The 22992-nt window shown below is 44.3% G+C and overlaps 1 protein-coding gene and 1 pseudogene across 1 annotated transcript in view; one reads left to right on the top strand and one right to left on the bottom strand.

Annotated features, from left to right (window-relative positions):
- GPR139 (G protein-coupled receptor 139) overlaps nucleotides 1-5690 on the bottom strand; it is a 42584-nt gene extending 36894 nt beyond the window's left edge. Inside the window, exon 1 of the mRNA XM_011931865.1 lies at nucleotides 5266-5690. Within this exon, the coding sequence (XP_011787255.1) occupies nucleotides 5266-5392 (127 nt within the window). The 5' untranslated portion in view covers nucleotides 5393-5690. The remainder of the gene's footprint in view (nucleotides 1-5265) is intronic.
- LOC105504496 overlaps nucleotides 5391-22992 on the top strand; it is a 103470-nt pseudogene continuing 85868 nt past the window's right edge.

Raw genomic sequence — 22992 nt, forward strand, 5'->3', positions numbered from 1 at the left:
AAAAAAAAAAAAAAAAAAGAAGAAGAAGAAAGGAAAAATAAAATAAAGCAAGCAGCTATTCCTTAGCTTCAGAAAATTGCTGCCTTCTGGGCATGCAAATCTAATGTCAATTCTTCTGGTGTTTTTAAGGGAACTTGGAAATCTATTTTATAAAATTTCCAATTTTTGATTTCAAATTGTTCACTGGTAGTATATAAAAATACAATAGGTTTTTACATACTGACCATGTATCCTGCAAACATGCTGAACTCACTTATTAGTTCATAGGAGTTTTTTCGGTGTGGAGTTTTTGTGATTTTCTAGGAAGGCCATTGTATCATCTGTGAACCAAAACTACTTAATTCCTTTCTTTCTGTATAAATTTTATTTCTTTTTCTTGCTTTATTGCACTGGCTAGGACTTCTTCCAGTATGATGTTTCATAGTAGTGGTGAGAGCAGTCATCCTTGCCTTGTTCTAGATCTTAGGGAAAAAGCATTCAGTTTTTTTATCTTTAAATGTGTTGTAACATGTAAATTATTTATAGATGCCCTTTATCAAGTTAAATAAGTTGTTTTTCTCTTCCTAGTTTGATGAGTTTTTATCACAAATGGATGTTAAATTTTGTCAAATGCTTTCTCTGCATCTATTGAGATGGATTATATGGCTTTAAATTTTTTTTTAGTTTGTTAATATGATTAGTTATACTGAGTGATTTTCACATGTTGAGCCAGTGTTGTATTCCTGGGATAAACTCAAGTTGATTCTGACTTGTTATTCCTCTTATATATTGCTGGATTCAAATTGCTCATATTTTGTTGATGATTTTTGTGTCTATGTTCATGAGGAATATTTGGTTGTAGTTTTCTTTTTTTGTAATGTCTTTGTCCGGTTTTGATAAAGCTGGTGTCACAAAGTGAGTTGGGACATTTCCCTAATTTTTAAATGATGAAAAAATAACTTAGAGTGCTTACCATATTCCAGGCATTGCGCTCAGTGCTTAGCCCGTTTAATCTTCACAGCAACCCTATGAAGTGTAGACTATTCTTATAATCACCCCCAGTTTAAACAGAGAAACTGAGGCACAAACTGGTTAAAGTCATTAGCCCAAGGTCACATAACTTGTAAGCAGCACAGCCAGGACTCAGACCCCAGAGGTCCAGCTCCAGAGTATGTCCTTTAACCTGTTTATTCCATTTTTCTCTCATTAAAAATGTTTACAAGGTAAAGAAAACATATCTGCAGGCCTCAGTCCAGCTGACAGGTCACCAGTTTTCTACTTCTAGTGAACAACAATGGTAACTACCATGCATCAGGCTTATTTACTATCTGCCAGTCTACAGACTCATCATCTGCCTTCATCTTGCGCCAACCCTCAAAGGCAGATGTTACAGATGTTATCATCCTCACTTGGCAGTGGCGGAAATGCATCCTTCTGCTGGGCAGCATTCAGTTTCAAACCATGATCTCTTTCATCACCTTGTCTTTCTGCACATCCATGGCACTCTTTAGAAGGTAATTTTTAAAAAATCTCTCAAGTCTCAGTTTAATTTCATGCTGCTCCTTCCTTACCAAGCTGGTTCACCTATCCTCCCTCTCACTCTCTTCCCCCAGGGGCTCAAGTTCATCATTTTCTCCTGCATTGCTGTCTCTTTTGCACTGTCTCATTCCAGTTGGCCCAATGAGTGTCCCAATCCTTCCTTTTCGGCTCCGCTGACTTATGTTGTGTGTCTTGAGAAGTGAGAAACATCTTGCTTACTTAGAAAGGAGGAGGAAAGAGTGAAAGAAGTGGAGTTTTAGGAACAGGTGGGACACCGATTTTCTCCACGGAGCACAGAAATGAGGGACCGAGGTTAGTTCAAACAACTGCCTGGCAGTAATGAAGGCAAAGCCATAGAATGAAATTGCACTGCTTGCTTTATTGCACTGTTTAATAAGGCAGTATGTTTGCATGCTGACCTGACAGTGCAACCATAGAAAAGATGCTCCGTTTTTCTGAGTCTTAGTTTGTTCGCTGTAAAATGAGTTCGAAGACAGGCATAGGTCGCAGAGGTGTGGCAGGGATTAAGTGCAATAATATAGGTGACAGAGATCCGGTATGGAGAAGTCACTGAGTGAGGAATAAGTGCTTTTCTCAGACAAGGCACTGTGCTAAGTCATTTTTACGTAGATGATCTTATTTAATATATACCACCTGTGTGGGTAACAGGTACTGCTGTTACCCCCATTTTGCAGATGGGGAAAATTATGGTGGAGAGAGGTGAAGAGTTCTTAAGTGGTAAAGCTGTACCCATATTTTGCATTAGAATTCCTTCGATCCTACACCAACCAGTTAAAAATTAGACTGTCTAGGGCAATCCCCTAGCTCTTCCTCCCAACCTAGAGAGTGAAGGTAGTCAGAGACATCCACCACTTTCCTGTGATACTAGCTCTGCTGTTGCTAAACATTCAGGTGCTCCCCATCCATCCCTCAGTTCCCACCCACGTCTCCAACCACTACTGCGAGAATTTGGGAAACTTGGGGTGAGTCCACTGCCAGGAATAGTGATTCATTTAAAATCTCAGTTTTCAACAATATGAGCAAGGCCTGCGGTCTGTTACTCCACACCCAGCAAAGCTGCGTCTCCCAGTCAGTGGTGGAGTAATGAGGGTTTGCTAATTGCTGGTGGCTGGGGAGGGGAGGTGATGGGTGGGGACCACTGTGGTGAGCTCAGCACGCGGAGTTACATGCTGACCTGAATGCTTTATTCTGTGTATCTCAGTCCCTCCTCTGGTCACTGGTGGGGCTGATCAAGCAGACCCCACTCTTTACAACCTGATCGGCTTCATAATAACTATAACTGCAGCACTGCAGTGTCAATCAATGAAGGTCAGGCACCAAGGCGAGCGTTTCACTTGTGCCATCATCTCCAGCAACATCCTTACTTCTCAACACCACTCCAGGGGATAGCTATTCTCATAATTCCCATTTTGCAGTTGTGGAAACTGAGGCACAGAGACATGAAAAGCCTGCAACCTAACCCCAGCAGAACCCGGATTAACACTCACTCTTCATTGCCAGGACATACTTGTCTCCCCTTATGGTTTTAAGAGAATGACTTAAAGAATTCACCTTTGAACTAGCCTTGTGGGCTGTTAATGAAACTGCTAACAGACCAAGACTTTTGGATAAGCCTGGCCTCCCCAACCATTCTTCTCTAGGTTGCTAGGTCCTTATGCATCCATCTTCTGCCTCTGGAATCATGCGCTTCCATCTGGGAGCTCCTGGAACTCAGAGACTGCATCCTAGGAGTCTTTGTGTCCTTTTGGCACCCAGTTAATACTTGGCATACCACAGTGGCCAAAACTATTAGTTGAGGATACGAAGACATCAACAACAGCCAAATCCTAATCCTAGCTTCATGCTTTTAAGTTCTCAAGCTCTGGGCTAAGCCTGCGGCTAGCACAGTGCCTGGCATATGGTAGATGTCAATGCTGTGCGTTAGGAAGGCCCCAGCTGGCATAGGAGTTGGGATGTGAAGGTGTGAGGTACCTTGGCTTCCACCTCGAGATCTTTGAAGGTCTAAGCTTTTCCTCATTTTCTTCATCCTCTTGTGTCTGCTTTGAACTCTTGAAGGGTCAACCTCTGCTTGTCTTTGTCTCTGTCCCTTAAATGGTTTCATTAGAAAAGCCTGGGATAGTGAGTGAGTGGCTACCTCACTCGGTAGAGGAGGTGCAAGGGTGGGTGGATTGTGGGGTGGGGGGCGTTCTGATGGGAATGCTGAGGGGGAAAGAGGTTCTGACACTTTTCCGGTTCAGCAAGCATCACCAAATAACCAACCTCAAAAACTCATTTCCGAAAGCAGTGCTCTTGGGAGAGAAGCTCTGAAGGGCTGAAGAGGGGAGGTAGAACCTGGACTGAAATCAATCCCAGCTCAAGGTAATTACAGGACATGTGCTACCACCCCAGCAGGGCAAATCAGAGGCTGACCTGCTCTCCTAGGGCAGTCGGGGCAATTAGTTAGGAATAAAAGCCTCATCACTGACTGGGGGAGAGAGGCTCACACATTAGGAAACTTGCGGTTTCTCATGCCTGCCAAATTTGAGAGGGGGGATTTATTGAAACAATCTCATCAGGGGCCCTGACTGCCAAGTTGAATGTTTTGGAAAGGAAATCTCAGCCAGGCTCTCAGAAATCCAGCTCCCAAGTTCCCAGGATAGCAAGATGCTAAGGTTCGCAGACTAAGAGATGACTGGGGAAATGATGCTAAGATTTTAGGGTGTACACTGGATTATTTTTCTCTCTTTATCTCCGCTTCTTTCAGTCCCTCTCTCCTCTCTGCATGCAAGTAATCTTTAGGAATCTATCTGCCACCGAGACTGCCTGTGAGGAGGGTCCACCCAAAGCTGGAGCCCCAGGAAAAAACCTGTCTCTCTCTCTCCCTCTCTCTTGCACACAGCCCAGGCAAGCACTCCCTCCTTCTCGGCAGCTCAGCTCTCTTCAGGAATTCAGCACAAGTCTCAGCCACACTTTGAAAAGGACATTAAGATGTGAGACCAGCTAGACATCCGCAGCAGCGTGAGCTGCCCAGGGTGGGTAAACCTGGAGGCCAAGCCAGGGGGCCAGCCATGTCCTCAAGGAGACTGTGACCCCCTGAGGTGGCAGTCACCGCAGGCTGCACTGTGTGTCTCTGCACCCTTGCCCTGGCCAGGGCACGGTCCCAGAGCCAACCCCTGATTCTCCTTAGCCAGCTGGGAGACCCTTTTCTTGCTAGGCATCCTTTCTCCATCCCAGTGCCTCCCCCCCGCCCCCCACCAAGCAAGAGAGTGCTCAGTGTCAGGGTCTCCAGCTTCATCTCGTGTCAGGCAGAGGGGCAGAGGTGCCCCAAGTAGGATGGACGTGCCTGGGCCACGGGAGAAGGGCAGCCTCTGCGAAGCCTTCTGTCCAGAACATACAGTCAAGCCAAACACACACATAGCCCTCTACGCCCCGATCCCATGAAAGCCGCCCCCTCCAGACGCGCGCACAAATGCACCTTCGAATCCACGCTCACACGCCAAGCCCATCGCCCGCCGTCACAGTCATGAAACACACACACACACACACACACACACACAGACACACGGTCCCCAGCCAGGGCACAGCAACTTCCTTTCCCCCATGTGGAAATCTCCGCAGTTGACCTTAAAGCTTAAACTTTTTCCGAGGGGGTGCCAGGGAACGCACGGGGGAGGACGAAGGATTCTGGGCAGGGTTACCCGGCACTTGGGGTTCCTGGCTTCCCTCCCTCTCCCCCACGCCCCTCACCTGGTAAACCGAGGCACAGCAAGAGGCTGTAGTAGACCACGGGCACGAAGCCCAAGCCGCAGGCCGAGCCAGGGGACCACCAAGACAGCGAGCTGTTGGCTGCGAGGTGGGCGTGCGTGTGCTCCATGAGCGCGCCCCTCGCTCCCCTCGCCGCTTCGCGCCCGGCCTGCCAGCCCTACTCTGGTCGCCGGCTCGGTGGTGGCGGCGGCGGAGGCAGCAGCTGGAGCAGCAGCGCCTCTCTCACCGCAGGACTGGCTCCTATCCTTGGCCGTGATCCCCTCTTCTCGCTCCGCACCTGCCTGCCTGGAGTCCCGGCTCAGCCCTCCCGCAGGGCGCGGGGCGCAGGGTGCGGGGCGCGCGGCGCGGGGCCTCGGGAGGGGCTCCCGGAGCCCGTCTGTGCGCCTCCCACCTCGGACCCGCTCCACTCCCGCCTCAAAGCCGGGGGGCTGGGACGCCGCTCCCCGCAGCCAATCAGCGGCTGCCTGGACGCGGAGTCTGTGTGGGGTGGGAGGGATGCGGGAGAGGAGGGGGTCCCAGCTGCCTCGCTTGGCTCCAGTTTCAGGGGAGAAGATGCAGTTAGATCTGGGAACCCCGAAGGAAGACCGGGGTGGAAAACAGTCTACCCTCATCTCCAACCCCGAGGGAGGGGCGTGGTGTGGGTGGGATCTGCCTCTCCCGCAGCGGCTCTTCACTCCTCCAGCGTGTCCTCAGTTTGCCTTTCTCCACTCTCCTCGCAGCCACCTCTCTTGCCCCTTGCCAATGCTTCCAGTCCATCTCCAGAGAGAGGATTCTACACCTAGGGCAAAGAACGGGGGAAGGGGTGGGGCTGTTGGAGCAGCGAGGATGCTAAAGGGTTGTCGATTTTCCTGGACCAGGGGAGCTGAGCTTGCTGACTCTGGAAAGAGGGGTGCGTGCATCCCTGTGCGTGTGTGTGGCGACTCTGGGGGTGGCCGCTGGTGGACTGTCCCCTAACTGGAGTGCGTTTGAAGAGGATACAGACTGGCTAAGAGAAGCCCCTCCTGCATGCCACCCTTTAGTCAGGGATAAGGATGTTGCAGCCACTCAAACAAAACTCGCCCACGCTCACACAAAGACACACAATACCCAGGCATGCGGTGTACTCACACTCTCACTCATGCACGCGGATGCCCTCCCATCCCACACCCAGATCCGTGAAAACACGCAGGCATCCTCATCACAGTGCACAAGACCACACTCACAGGGCACTCCAAACTTGCACAAACGCACCTGGGAGTCATGGGGGCTTGTCTAGAGTGCTTGAAGGTTGTGTGAAGGGTAGCATTGGTAAAGCAGGTGGGATCCAAGCAATGTGTGGGTGGTCCTTTCTCCTCAGGGCAGACAGGTGGAGGGTTCCTGGTGTGGCCACTACAGACTTTAGGAGAGGGGGAGAGAGAGACAGAGAGAGAGAGAGACAGAGAGAGAGAGAGAGAGAGAGAGAGAGAGAGAGAAAGAGAAAGATCTGTCTGGGGCTCAAGAGAGTGAGTGTGAGAGAGTTAAAGATTCTGCAGGAGTACCCAGGCGAGGTATCCGCAGGAACAGACTGTAGCAGCTGCCTATGCAAAGAGCTGTGATGGGTCTGAGAAGCCTAAGACCCCGCCCCCGCTGCTTCCCAACGCCCCTCACCCCTCTATCACATCCATTCCTGGAGAGAAGTAACTGGCTGAGCTTTCCCCAGCCTTTTCCAGGTCTCCCAACATGGAGCGGACCCCTGGCCCTCAAGACTAGCAAAGAGCATGTATCTAGTTCTTGTCTTTGTTAGGGGTTACCCTAGGCAGGGATGGAGGACACTCTAGGGCAGAGTGGAAATCTCCAAAGCATATAGAACCAGACAGTCTGCATAAGGGGGGCATCTACTGGATCTAGCTGGGTCTGTAGTAAGCAAGGAGGCACGTGGCCCCACAAAAGGGCAAATTACAGAGTCACATGGACCCAGCCCAGTGAGGCCAGGGCTGAGATTTCAGACCCCATTAGATGCTGAAATTTTATTGTGACCTCTCTCGATTAAATATGACTACTGCAAACACAAAGAAAACAAGAACACAGCTGCAATGATGAATAAAGCAGTGGCTGGCCTTTGTAGAAGCTCAATAAATAATTGTTCAAAAACCTATAGATTGGATTGGTCTGCAGGCGGTTAGACTGAGATGAGAAGTTGGGGCTAGCCAGGGGTGGGGGGACATGTATGTGATCTGACAAAGCCCTCCTAGTCTCTTCAGAGATGCCCTCTGCATTGTGAATGATGGATAAGGCTTCCGGGCTTTTGCACTGGCCATTCCCTTTGCCTGGAAGGCTCTTCCTCTGCACAGCTGCAGGAAGCTGTTTCCTCACCTTCTCAGGGTCTTTGCTTATATGTCCTTTTCTCTTTGAAGCTTTCCCTTATGATTCTATTTACCACTGAAATCTCTACTCTCCTCCCTATTGAAATCTCCATTCCTCTCCCACCTCAAAGTATTCACATCCTCTGTCCCTCCCTGCTTAATTTTTCTGCACAGTGTATAGCACCATCAGCAGACCATACACACTGTATTTATTTATTTTACTTTCTCTTAGAAAGGCAGGGCCTTTTGTCTGTGTTGTTCCTGGTTGTATCTCAGCTTCACACGGTGCCTGCATGCTGCAGACTCTCAATAGACGTTGAAAGAATGAAAGGACTCAGCACTCAGGTCCTGCAGGGAGATGAGTTTACCTTTGCTTGTCCTTGCAGGCCAGGGTCTCAAAATGCTGTTGGGGTTAGGGGGATTTAGCATATATATGACTAGTCACTCCAAAAACGGTTTGAGTGGTTTGAATTCTGGGGCTCTAGTTAGAGACTCTTCACAGAACTACAGACTTAACTAGGCAGAGGGACTGGGCTGCATGGGAAATCTTGATGGACCTCATTATGTCCGAGCCTTTATTTCTCCATCTGTAAAATGGGGATGAAAGAGACCAGGTATGCCTTTGTCCCAGGAATGCTGAGCTGGGAGAAAAAGAGGGGCGTGGTGTGAACGGTGCAGACTGCAGTTCTGGAGAATGGGGAATTGGATTGGGTCCTCTGCTGGCTCCATCAGGAACACTGGCAGTTTGTCAAGGTCCAAGCTTCCTGGAAAATGGATAGTTTGGATGAGAAGATTTTTTTTTTTTTTTTTAAGAGATGGGTCTCACTATATTGCGCGGACTTGTTTCAAACTCCTGCCTCAGCCTCTGAAAGTGCTGGGATTATGGTCATGAGCCAATGCACCTGGCCTGGATGAGAAGATCTTCAAAGACTTAGGTCAAGCTTTGAGTGTTCCTGAGTCCCAGGGAATGGGCAGGATGAGTTAACAACAAAAGTCCTTTAATTTTGCTCAAGGGGCTGATCCACTTGATTCGTTCTGTATGACAATGGCAGACTCAGTTCAACAACAGTGGTTGGCTGAATTCATTCATTTACTCATTCTTTCAACAGAATTTTACTGGACACATAACATATGCTGGTCAAGACCAGCCACATAATTTGCAAGTCCCAGTGCAAAATAAAAATGCAAGGTCTCTTGTTCAAAAATTATTAAGAATTTCAAGACACCAAGAGTAGAGCATTAAACCAAGCAAGGAGCCCTTCCAAGCATAGGGGCTTGAGTGACTACAAGGTCACACATCCAAGAAGCCAGTTCTGCTTAGGAGACAGAGGTGTGTGATAAGAGTTAACATTTACTGAGGGTTTGTTAAGAGACAGCCATGACTTAACTCATTGCATCTTCATTATCACAATGGAAGGAAGGTACAATTATTAGCCCCATTTCACAGATGAGAAAACCAAAGCAGAGAGAAGTTTAGTAATTTGCCCAAGACCACCCGGTTGGAATTGAATCCAAGGCAGTTGGCTCCAGAGCCTGTGCTGAAACCATCAGGAGCTCAGACTAGTGGAAGGATAGGTAAGTGATAGGAAATGTTACACACTGTCATGTAGGCTCTGTGTAACATGAAGGCAGGATCTTCATCTGTCTTACCCTTCACTGTATCCCAAGTACAAAGAGCAGTGCCAGGTAGGTGTCCAGAAATACATCTTAGATGAATTAATAAATACATATAATAGAAATATATACAGAATTTTAGAGGAGGAGTTTCACACTTGAATACCTGTGAGCCTGGGCAGGTAATAAATATTCTTCACTTTCTTTTTCTTTTTCTTTTTTTTTTTTGAGACATAGTCTTGCTCTTGTCATCCAGGCTGGAATGCAGTGTGCCATTTTGGTTCACTGCAACCTCTGCTTCCCGGGTTCAAGAGATTCTCCTGTCTCAGCCTCCCAAGTAGCTGGGATTACAGTCACCCGCCACCACGCCTGGCTAATTTTTGTATTTTTAGTAGAGATGAGGTTTCACCATATTGGTCAGGATGGTCTCAAACTCTTGATCTCAAGTGATCCACCCACCTCAACCTCCCAAAGTGCTGGGATTACAGGCGTGAGCCACCCCACCCATCTGCATTCTTCACTTTCATGGGAAATATGCTATTCCCATTTATCCTGGAAACTCTTGGTCCTCTTGGTGTAGATTCTGTTTCTCTACCCTTTGATAGAGGCAGCGGTATGAAGGGATAATTCTTTAAGATAAACAGTAACATAAACATAACTTAAATTGCAACTAACACTTTACTCAGAGTTGGGAACGCAATAGGGAGTAGTGGGGACTGTAACAAACTAAAAGTGTTTATGCTAGTCACTGTGTGAGGTTCTGGGTATACAATTGTTTTTAAAAGTTGATATGATCTCTGCTTTCCTGGATCTTTAAGTCAAGTGCAAGATATAGGCATGAATCAATTCATACACACACACACACACACTCACACACACACAGATAATTTGCTGAAGGGGCTGATCCACTTGATTGGTTGTGTATGACAATGGCGCACTCAAGCCAACTGTGGTTGGGGCTTGGATAAGGGCTATAAAAAAAGTGAAAAGAATGAGCCAGCATGCACCACGGAGTCAAGGAAAATTCTATGTAGTCTGGCAGTCAGGGAAGGCTTCTCTGAAGAAGTGATATTTGAGCTGAATGTGAAGGATAAGTAAGGATGAAGGGATGAAGGATAAGTAGGTGAAGGGATGTTGATCTAGGGGTGAGGGGAACATCCCAGGTAGAAGAAAGAGGCAGTGCAGAGGCCCTGGGGTGGGAGTGAGAAGAACTCTTTGAGGAGGTGGGAGACCAGGGGGAGAGAGAGAGAGAGAGAGAGAGAGAGAGAGTGTGTGTGTGTGTGTGTAGGTGCAGTACAAGGAGATCCATGCAGTTAGAGAGTAGGTGAGGTCTTGTAGGCTATGGGGAGAAGTTTGGTCTTTATCCGCGGTCTTAAGCAGGGGAGTGCTCTGATTATATTTGCATTTTCAAGTGCTTGCTATGTCAGGGAGGTGGAGAATTGATGGAAAAGAGGCAAGAATAGAAGTGGGAAGATGAGTTTTGAGGTTGTCATGTTGGATATGTGAGAAATGATAGTGACTTGGACTAGGGTGGTGTTGATGATGGAGAGGGCTGCATTCCAGAAGTTAGGAGAGTGTATGTGCAAAGAAAGAGGGAGAGGGAAAGGCAAAGTGAGAAAGGGAGTTAGGAGGGAAGGAGAGTAAAGGGTCAGCTAGAGAGACAGAGATGTGAAGAGAGACACAGAGAGATGGAAATAGATGAATAGACAGATACATTGATAGGAAGTGAAACGCAACACACAGTGATTGTGATTAAGGTTGTTCTAGATGGAAGGGCTGATGAAATGGGGCTTGTAGCACACTGGGTTCACTTGGCTGAATCCTCTGTCCTCCCACTTCCCACAGACTGTAGCTTGCCCTCTGGTTTCTTCCTGCTTTTCAGGACTCCTTTAAAGGATAATCTTGACCTCAAAGTCTTTCCTGACCTGCACATCCCCATTTACCTTCCACGTGGACAGTCTTTCTCCTGAAACATCTCTTACCACATTGTGTTGACATTCAAAGGTTATCTGTTATCTGCCCTTCCTGTATTTAGATCACCTCCTGGCAGGGGAAGCGTCCATCCTGGAATGTTCAATGCAGAACCTAATTGCAGTGCAAGTAGTGTAACTGTCAACTGTTGAGGCTTAAATCCAGACCTGGGTTTGAATCCCAGCTCAGCTCCCTTAGTAACCGTGTATTCCCCAGGACTCTTTTTATTGAAATTGTTGAAGAAAAACTTAAACTAATTTTAGTTTTAAAAAGGAATGTATTGGTTCTTATAACTGAAAAGTATAGAAGTTTGCCTGACTGCAGGCCTGGCTGATTCAGGTGCAAAAGCATACCTGGCTTTTTCCATCAATGGCTTCTGCTTTGCCTTGATTAGCTGCATTCTTAAGCAGATTTTTGCAATATAATAAAAAGATGGACACCATCATCCCTAGATTTATCCTGTCAGCTTAATAACCAGAACTAAAAGAAAATTGGAACAAAAGTCCTAGGAACGACCCCTGGTGAACCAACCTGGGTCAGGGGCTCATCTCAACTAAACTCACAAGTTTGAGTTAAATTTCTGTAGCCAACAAAAAATATATATACTGATTGCAATGTGTGTCTCATGTGTCCAGTGACAAAGCCAAGAGAAGGGGTAAGTTCTTCCCAAACCACATTCACTGTGATAGGACGTGGACCATTTATTGAAAGAAAAGTTGGGATTCCACAATGGGAGGAATGGAAATCAACGACAGGCAGGCTGCATGTTTGTTTGTGAGCTGAATTCAGCCCAAGTGATACCAGTTTACTAGTCCTGTCAGATTTACGTTGTATGTTTTATTTTAAAAAATTAAATAGATTTTGGTTTTTAGAGTTGTTTTAGATTCACTGCAATATTGAGTTGAAGGTACAGAGATTTTCCAAATGCCCTCCATCCCCACACAAGCATAGCCCTCCCTATTATCAACATCCTGCACAAGAGCAGTCCATTTGTTACAACTGATGAGCCCGCGTGAACGCATCACTGTCACCTAAAGTCCATAGTTTATATTAGCATTAGTTTTTGGTGTTGTACATTCTATGGGTTTGGACAAATGTATAATGACATGTACTCGCCATTATAGTATCATCCAGACTAGTTTCACTGTCCTAAAAATCCTCCATGCTTCAACTGTAGATCTCTTTCTCTGTCCCCCAACCCACGTGTTTTATTTCTGGGGGTCAAAAATATCTCCTGTGTGAACTGTAAACAAATCTAGTTCATGCTGAGGTTATGGGTTGAAGTGTACGAATGCCTGCCACTTTAAAATGCAACAAAAAATAGGCCGGGCGCGGTGGCTCACGCCTGTAATCCTGGCACTTTGGGAGGCCGAGGTGGGTGGATCACGAGGTCAGGGGTTCAAGACCAGCCTGGCCAACATGGTGAAACCCCATCTCTACAAAAATTAGCTGGGCATGGTGGTGCGTGCCTGTAATCCCAGCTACTCAGGAGGCTGAGGCAGGAGAATTGCTTGAACTGGGACCCAGGAGGTAGAGGTTGCAGTGAACTGAGATCATGCCACTGCACTCCAGCCTGGGCTACAGAGCGAGACACTGTCTCAAAAAAAAAAAAAAAAAAAAAAAAAAAAAAATTAAAAGGATTGATGGGTAGCTAGAAGAATGGATAGAGGGGTAGATATACTTTAAAGCAAGGAGATATTAGTGGTAGAATCTAGGTCATGGGTAGATGGGTTTTCAGTGGAAACATTATGTCTGCTTGAAAATTATCATAATAAAATGTAGGAAAACGTGTCTTGTGCAGTGTGTCTTGGCCAAGTATGTTATTACAAGCAATTGTTGAAACTAACATCTCCTGGTGGCGTTGCAATTCTTTAGAAGCTCAGCCTTTGGAGTTGGCGCAGAAGACAATTGCTTCCCTGCGATTAGGCTGTCAAAGTGGCACCTGATATTTTCCTCTGATGCTCCCAGCTCTCCACTGACCTTGGCCTGCTCTGCTAGAGCTTTTACCAGTTTGTCTTTGACGGCGGGCTCTTGTTTGCTTTCCAATAAGAACGATAGTGTCGTGTTTTTCTGCTGTTTGTTTTACTCCACACTTGTGCCTTCTTGTTGAGGATGTCTTGGTGAACAGCTGAGCAGCTCTTGTAGCAATCACTCACAACAGTTCTTTGAGGTGCACGTCATTTCTTACTGAGTTTGGATAGAGCCTTTTGTTGCTTGTCACTGACTTTTCAAGGTGGTCAGGGGCAGCCGCAGAGCAGGATGGGAATACTTCCACAATTGCTTGCCTGCCTGCCTCGCAAGGGGGAAAGGACAAAGAATCCAAGCTGCACCTGGGTAAATTTCATCAGGATATGAAGAATGATTGTAGATGAAGTGAAGGAAATGGGGTCCTGAGAGGAAGGGGAAGGCAAGAGTTAGGGGTATGTGTGTATGTATATGTTCATGTGCATGTATGTGTATGTATATGTATGAATATGTTTGCACACTTGTGCATGCATGTGTGCATGTATGGTAGAATAAAATCAGATTGTGATGACCAGGATGTTGATGTATCAGGAAAAGCCTTTTCTTTCTGGTTCAGAGAGATGTGAGAGGCCTCTGTGTATCCCTTAAGACTCACTTTGCTCTGGAAAGTAACAGGAGTTGGGTGGGGAAGAAAGAAAAAAGGGGAGGGTAATAAGGGGAGACGAGAGGAGGGAAAAGAGAGGAAAGAAAGGAGAGAAGGGAGAATAAGAAAGGAGAAGGGGAGCAGGAGGGCTAGAAGAGGAAGAAGAAGAGGAAATAAAACACAGCAATAATGTGTCACCAAATTACCTGCTCCCCGTTGGGTGGGGAAACAGTAATAATGAAGAGAAAAACAAACAAAAACCTTGTCTGAGGGTGACACATTATGATTATTTAGCATTTAATAGGTCTCTGGGTAGTAGTTATTTTGCATGTAGGGATTGCCCAGAATCTTCTTCTCCTTCCTAACAGATTGTGGTTTCCCTTTGGAGAGGGATTCTTCCCCACTGGGTATGGTTTGGACAAAGTATATTCAGGTGCCTGCCACCCCATTACAGAACCCAAAGGAGAGAGATCCCTTGGCCCAGGGCAGTCAGAGGTGGATGAGCAAGTGTCCTGAGCTTGGTCAATTACAGGCTTTTCTTTTCTTTTCTTTTCTTTTCTTTCTTTCTTTTTTTTTTTTTTTTGAGACGGAGTTTCGTTCTTGTTGCCCAGGTTGGAGCACAATGGTGCAATCTCGGCTCACCACAACCTGCACCTCCTGGGTTCAAGCGATTCTTCTGCCTCCGCCTCCTCCCAAGTAGCTGGGATTACAGGCATGTGCCACTGCACCTGGCTAATTTTGTATTTTTAGTAGAGACAGGGTTTCTCCATGTTGCTCAGGCTGGTCTTGAATTCCTGACCTCAGGTGATCCAACCACATCAGCCTCCCAAAGTGCTGGAATTGCAGGCGTGAGCCACTGCGCCTGGTCCAGGCTGTCATTTTGAACTTAGAACCTTGAGTGAGGGACAAGGGCAGCAGAAGAGTTTGGATTTCCTTCATCTTGGTGGGGATGGCTGCACAGGACTCATTTGCTCCAGGGCTATTGCTGTGGTTCTTGCTTCCTGAGCATTTCCAAATCCATGGCTTCCTGTTCCTCTGTGAGCCCCATGTTGTCACTCCACATTTTCACTGCAGCACTATGCACAATAGCCAAGATCCAGAAACAACCTAAATGTCCAGCAGTGGAAGAATGGAGAAAGGAAATGTGGTATAGACATACTGTGGAAAATTATTCACCTTTCAAGAAGAAATCAATCCTGCCATGTGCAACAATGTGGGTGAATCTGGAGGACATCACACCATGTGAAACAAGACAGTCACATAAAGATGAATATCGCATGATTCCACTTATATGAGGTATCTAACATATCCAAACTCATAGAAGCAGAGAGTGGAATGGTGGTTGCCACGGGTTAGTGGGAGAAGGAAATGAATGGGTGGTTGCTAGTCAACAGGCATACAATTTCAGTTATGCAAGATAAATAAGTTCTAGGAATATGTTGTACAACATTGTATCCAAAGTCAATAATACTGTGTTGTACACTAAAAAATTTGTTCAAAGGATATATCTCAAGTTAAATGTCCTTACTACAATTTAAAAAAATCCACAAAATGAAAACACATAAGGACTGTCCAGAAAAGGACCTGTAGAGATTTGAAGGTTACTTAAAAAACAATCCATTTGTTTACATCAGTCAGGTCAGAGAAGGTGTCTGTTACTAGCAACCAAGGACATGCATTGATCAGCCAGTGATCCTCGCTCCATAGTAAAACGTCACAATTGATAGAACTCTACTCCGAATGAAGTATAGCCATGTACACCATTTAATTTTAATCCTCATTGTTACCCATGTGAAGTGGCCAGGGCTGGCGTCATAAGCCTGTTTTATAGATGAGAAATTTACAGCACAGAAAAAGCAAGCCATGTGTCCATTATTTTCTAGTGTTGAAGAAATAGGGACTCACAGAGATTCCATTCAATCCCCCCGTTTTACAGGTAAGATAATTGAGTCCAAAAACGTGAAGTGAAAAGTCTAAGGTCACACACAGTGTCAAACTGGAATGCAAATGCAGCTTTTTATAACTCAAAGTCTAATGCCGTCCATTACATACATGAGAATTGGCCCCAAAAGAGATAATAACAGTAACTTGTAGTTGACATCAGATGCGTGTTTGAATAAATAGTTATCAGATGTCATTTTTCCCTTAATTTGTACAGCATCAGAGGCCAAGATTCTCACATTCTGTGTATTACACCTTAGAGCATTCCAGGTACTAAAGTTGTCAAGCTAGAAAAAGAGAGAAAGTTTGAATATTCTATCCAACTAGATAATCATGAGAACATTTCCCCCATCCCTGAGCCTTTTTTTTTTTTTTCAACCACTGTACTCCAACTGCCCAAAAGTTCAATTTTCTTTAAGAGCCTCAGAAATAGTCCTAAGAGGGCGGCATGAGGAATTAAGACCGATGAGAGTGAAGGTACTTACCAGAATCCTCCCTGCAGGGATAAAACATTGAAATGTACAGAAAGCATGACTCATCAATGTGCAGATAAGGCTGGTTCTGCCAAGCAGCAAGGATGACAAAAGCAGAATATCCAGGAAGACCAGCAGGTAGGCAATCCAGTGGCTGAGCCAGGCTAAGTGAGGCAGAGCAATGAGCTGTCCTGCCCAGGAAAGTTCCAGAGTGTCCCTAATACCTGAGCACTGAAGGCTTCACTCTCTTTAACAGCCCTGTGTTCCTGGGGACTATGTATCACTGGTCTAAAAGACCAATTTACTGTACAACGTGGGGTTATAGTACCACTCTACCTCTCTCTGAAGCCAGCACTGTCAGGGGAGAAGCTATAGGAAACTTAGAAAGAGGCTTTAGGGCTTTGCTCAGTGTTTGCAGGTGAAGGTTAACCATATACGTGGCAGCAAATTCCTAAAGCTAGCAGGTCATTGGAGCCTTCTTAAGTGAGGTACATAAAGATTTTTAAAGTTGGATATTTTCAAATCTGGAAACAAACACGATGATTTGTCAGCATAAGATTCCAAACTCTGGAGCCTTGGGTTAAGAGGCCTGTGTGACCTTGATCAAGTTTCTTCTTGTCTCTGTGACAATGTTTCCTACCTGTAAACTAGAGATAAAAGTGGCATCTACCTCTTAGGGTTGCTATTAGAATAAAAAAATGAACAGTTCCTGAAGTTTAGCCATTTTGGTACCATATGCATGATTTTTGTCACTTGTACTATTATTTAGTACTATTTAAACTGCCTCAGGTAAAAATCCCTCTATTTAAAAAATTGCATATTTAACATTTGTTTAGAAATTAAAATTTACGATATATATGCAAACTAGTGTATCTTGCTATATAAAGAAGGAAACTATTTTAAAAATCTTAGGGGAGGTCAGGCACGGTGGCTCATGCCTGTAATCCCAGCACTTTGGGAGACTGAAGTGGGTGGATCACCTGAGGTTGGGAGTTTGAGACCAGCCTGACCAACACAGAAAAACACCATCTCTACTAAAAATACAAAATTAGCCAGGCATGGTGGCACATGCCTCTAATCCCAGCTACTCGGGAGGTTGAGGCAGGACAATCGCTTGAACCTAGGAGGCAGAGGTTGTGGTAAGCCAAGATCATGCCATTGCACTCCAACCTGGGCAACAAGAGTGAAACGCTGTCTCAAAAAAAAAAAAAAAAAAAAATCAGGGGCGGGGGAAGCCAATGCCATTAAAATTCTAGCTGGTGCTGTTGCCTGCCAAGGCTCTGAGAGTGAGGCAGGTTCATTCTTTGCTGAAAGGAGGAATTAGACAGTGTTAGAGAGGCGTTAAAGATATGCTAGCACCCCCCTGAGACTTTCCCTTGATGTTTTTAGAATGATGGGAAGGAGATGAACTCTTTCACCAACTGCTTCAATATTATTTCATATAGGGTCTGAGAACTCTAAAAACAATCTCCTCTCTGGTCTCTAGTATTTGGAGAGACACTGCATTATTGTATTACACAGTACTTGGCCCATTGAACACAATCAACATGTATTTTTTTTTTCCTCTTCTCTTTTTTGCTGCTTTTTGAGGGACAGCTGGAGGTTTAAACCTGGTAGCAACATCTCAACTAGGGACTACATTTGTTTTTAATCAACTGCCAAGGCTGGTTTGGTTTGTGGACGGTGTATGGGAAATTTGTTCTCAGTTTAAAATGCAGGTCAACACCCATCTGTTATAGTGTGTTTTGTGGTCCAAATGTGGCTTTAGAGGTCAAAATGTGTTGGAGCAGAAATGAGAAAGAATTAACACTTTTGAGGATTTCCTACATTTTCTATCCTTTCCACATATCGTATAATTTATTTCTCACAACTCTTCGTAATAGACAGCATTGTCCTCATCTTAGAGGTAATAGATATCAATTATGGAGAGCTTGTTTTGTGATATAGACACTCTGGTAAGAACTGCCCTGTTGAAAAACAATACCTTCCCTTCTGAAGTAGAGAAAAATAAAAATACCAACAAGGGTGACAAGACCTCCCAGGATCTAGTCCCTGATTGGCTCTGGGACTATCCCTCCCTTTGTTTAGTATGTCCAGACACACTGGCCTTTTATTTACTCCATGAACACAAAAAACCAAAAAACTCTGTTTTTTTTTTTCCTCAGGGCCTTTGCACTTGCCATTTTCCCTGCTCAACCATCATGCCGGTCTCTGCTCAAACTTCACCATCTGCCTCCAAAGCAGCTCTAGTTTGATGCCTGCTTGACATTATTTTGTGATTTTAATAATCTGTAATTCCTCTATTTCTTCCTACTTTACTGCAAGGTCCATGACAACGGGGACCTTGTCTGTCTTGTCACCATCAGAACACGCCTGGCTTATAGAAGGTTCTTAGTAATGATTCGTTGAATGTATGACCTATATCATTTCATTTCCACCATCCTAACAGGTAGGTAAAACTGCCTTCTGCATGTTACAGATGAAGGGACGGAGCCTCAGAGAGCTTATAAGTAGCTTGCCTTAGGTTACACAGCTAATAAGTGGCAGATCCAAGATTTAAACCTGGGTAGTCTGACTCCAGAGCCATTATACTGAGGTCCCAATATTGAAGTTGTATGCTAAGGTCACCTAGAAACTAAGCATTCTGGGCCAGCCCTGTCTGATCCCGAATTTCTTACTGTAGCCACTAGATTGTGTTGTTTCCTGGAATAAGAGAATCTGGGATTTCAGAGCGTTGATTGCTCAAATGCTTGAGGTCAGTTGGTGCCCATGTTCGTTGACGAGGAGGTGATTGAACTGCAACCCCTAGTCACACCTCATAGATTTTTGGTGACAAATGTGCACAAGACAAGCCCTATTAGTTATCATTAATGAGACTACTAGGTTGGCAATCCCATAGCTAACCTCTGAGGGTTTGTCGCCAGAACCTAGTTGCATTTTTGTCCATTGAGTTTCACCCCCCTTGCAATCCCACCTTCTCTGGTTCCCTACTGCCAACTCTAGACCATGCTGTAGCGTCAACCTACCGATATTAGTTTCTTTTCTTCCACTTTATTACATATCTATAAACTGGAATTAATAATAGTATCTACCTTATGGGTTTGTTGTAGGAATAAATTATCAAACAAATTTCACTTTGACTGACATGTTCCTCATGTTTCTTGGCAAAGCACAAAGAGCTCTTTATTAGTTGGCCTTAATTCATTCTTCCATATCTCTGTCCCAGCCCCTGACCCAAACGGCCTAATTCTTTGCCAACTCTTTGAAAACCAAAGAAACATAGTTAGATTTGAATCCCAGAACCCCTGCTTACTAACTGCAAGGAGTTTGGCAAGTAGTTTAACCTCTTTATACCTTAGTTTCCTCCTTTATAAAAAATGGCAGCAATATTTCCTAACTTTGCAAAATTATGAGTATTACATTAAATCATGCACACAATATGTATTGATTGAATGATCTAATTTCATCTCAATAAGATGGCTGGATGCAGTTATCATGTCTATTTTAAAGATAAGACAATGCCAGAAATTAAATCAATTGAGCTCATGGGCATAGAGCGTAGAAGGATGGTTACTCGAGGCTGGGAAGGGTAGTGGGGAGTTGTCGGGGAGGTGGGATGGTTAATAGGTACAAAAACTTAGAAAGAATGAATAAGACCTACTATTTGATAGCACAATAAGGTGACTATAATCAATAATAACTTAACTATATATTTTAAAATAGCTTAAAAAATATAATTGGAGTCCAGGCGCAGTGGCTCATGCCTGTAATCCCAGTACTTTGGGAGGCTGAGGTGGGCAGATCACCTGAGGTCGGGAGTTCAAGATCAGCCTGGCCAACATGGTGAAACCCCATATCTACCAAAAAATAAAAAAATTAGCTGGGCATGGTGGCACATGCCTGTAATCCCAGTTGTTCGGGAGGCTGAGGCAGGAGAATCACTTGAACCCGGGAGGTGGAGGTTTCAGTGAGCCGAGATCAGTGCTACTGCCCTCCAGACTGGGCAACAGAGGGAGACTCTGGATTATTTATAACTCAAACAATAAATGCTTGAGGAGAGGGATACCCCATTTTTTATGATATGATTATTTCACATTGCATGCCTGTATCAAAACATCTCATGTATCCCATAAATATATAAGCCTATGTACCGCCCAAAATTTTAAAAATTAAAAGATGAGGAATGGAGGTTCAAAGAGAATATCTTTAAGTACTTTCTTGAGGTTGCATGGATGATGGTAAAACTGGATTTGAGCATAGACAGTCTGACTCAAGAGGCTGCACTCCGAGCCATTTCATTGATGTACCAAGAAGTTAAATATCATCAAGCTACAAATGTTAGTTTTCTTTCTTCTACTCTATCATTCATCTGTAAAATGGAATTAATAATAGTATCTACCATACGGATTTATTGTAGGGATAAAATACGAAATGAAATATTCATATAACAGGATTACATATAACAGGATGTACATATACATATAACAGGATAACAATACTTGTTGCCTTTTACTGTGTGCTTGCTAAGTGATAAGTATCATAATAGTTAATTTACATGCATTTGGCAATGTAATTCTTATGAAAACTTATATTACTTAAGCATTGATTCTATTTTACAGGTAAAGGGTTAAGTAACATGACAAGATCAAATAACCAGTAAGTGGCAAAGCCAAAAATTGAAGCATGATTTATCTGTATTAAAATCCCCACACTTTTAATGCCTATATGATAGTGTCTGTATTTCCTATTATGGATCTCAGTTTCTTCATCTGTAAGTGGGCATAGTAAGATCTTTTCTTGCCCCCTTCACAAGGTTTGGAAGACAATCAGATAATACTGAGTCTGCGAAATCCCAGAAAAATAACTGTATAACTAGAGATCCCGCTCGTTAGTGTGGATAACAACTGGTGCTTTACCAAAGAAGCACAGTCCAGCACCCTAAGGTTATAGCCACTGACACTGAATTACCACCATCCACCTTCTCTCTTAAGGAGTCTGAATTCTTAGTCTCTCCTTCCCTTTCCACACTCTGAGGTATCCATATGTCTCATTCTGTTTCATATGCCCTGGGGCTCTAGCTCTTCTTCCAAAGTGAAAACGAGATAATACGGTAAATTAATCAATGCCAAGGGGCTAATGGGAGGATGATATAGGAGGTGCTGGAGGTACTATTAATACCATCTCTACCCCTCTCTCCCTCCCTCTCTTCCTCTATGTTTTTCTGCTTATTCCTGGCACTCCTCAATGTCTACTTTGGTAATAGTTTCTGGATAAATGCCTTCTATTCTCCCATCTCATCTTCCTCCACTGCAGTGGCTCTCAATCACGATCAATTTTGCTCCCCAGGTGACAATGTCTGGAGATATTTTTGATCATTATAGCTGGGAGATGGAGCACTGCTACTGGCATCTAGTGGATAGAGACCGGGGTGCTGCTCAACACCTTACGATGCACAGGACACACCCTTATGACAAAGAATGATCTGATCCATAATGTCAGTAGTGCTGAAGTTGAGAAATCCTATTATTAGATTCCTTAAGGATTCTGTGTTATAAAGATTAAGTCATTTGAAGGAGATCAGTCAAGGTTTATTTTGGTTTTATGTTTTAAAAGCAGATTCATGGGCATAAAGCATTGTTTTCCCAGGATCCAAGACTCTCTTTTGCTAATAGATTCCACCCCTGATCACAGGAATGAATATATAGTATCTCACTCATACACCTAGTTTCAGAAATTGGTCAAAGGAGAAGAAAAGACCCACATATGACCAATCAGAGTTCTTCCTGGGGATTTTTTTCAAATGGGAGGTAGAGGAGAAAATTTGTTTTCTATTCTGCACCCAGGGCTATTAGAATGGAAACTCAGGGATACATGTAGCAGAAAAAAGCCTAGATAGGAGATCATAAAATTGGTGTTCAGAAGAGGCAGCACTGATGAGATAGAGATGTTGTCTTAGTTTGTTTTGTGTTGCTATAACAGAATACCACGGAGTGGGTAATTTATAAAGAAAATAAATTTAATTCTCACAGTTCTAGAGGCTGACAAGTTCAATATTAATGTGCTAGCATCTGGTGAGGGCCTTCTTGCTGTGTCATCCTGTGGCAGAAGGTGAGAGGGTGGAAGAACATGTGAGAGAACAAGAAAGCAACAAGGAGCTGAACTCACTTTTATAACAAGCCCACTGTCCTGATAACTAAACCACTACCACAATAGTAAGCCCACTCCCATGATAACAACATTAATGCATTCATGAGGGAAGAGCTCTCATTACCTAATCACCTCCTAATACTACTGCATTAGGGATTAAGTTTTCAACACATAAACTTTGGGGACACATTCAAAATAGACAAACTGATGGCATTGGAGACTCTGATTGTAGCCGTTTCTCAGCACCAGCTCTGATCCTTTTTATATCCATTCTCTTTCTCCGCTTGTTTTGGGGCTCCAACAACATGAATGTTAGATCTTCTGTTATAGTCCCCCAGAGGATCTGTCCACTTTTCTTTTTTTCAGTCTCCTTTCTCTGTGTTGTTCAGATTGGGTAATTTCTATTGTCCTATCTTCCAGTTCACTGATTGTTTCCTCTCTCCCATTCATTTTCCTGCTGAGCCTCTTGGCTGAGTTTTTAAAATTTTGGTTATTGTATTTTTAAGTTTTAAAATTTTCATTTGGTTCTTCTTCATGTCTCCTGTTTGTTTGCTGACACTTTCAATTTATTTACTAAGGTTTTCTATGTTTTCATTTGTTTCAAGTATGTTTGTATTTGCTCATTGAAGCATTT

This window comes from Colobus angolensis, unplaced genomic scaffold (assembly GCF_000951035.1).
Source record: "Colobus angolensis palliatus isolate OR3802 unplaced genomic scaffold, Cang.pa_1.0 Scaffold92, whole genome shotgun sequence".
Classification (NCBI taxonomy): Eukaryota; Metazoa; Chordata; class Mammalia; order Primates; family Cercopithecidae; genus Colobus; species Colobus angolensis.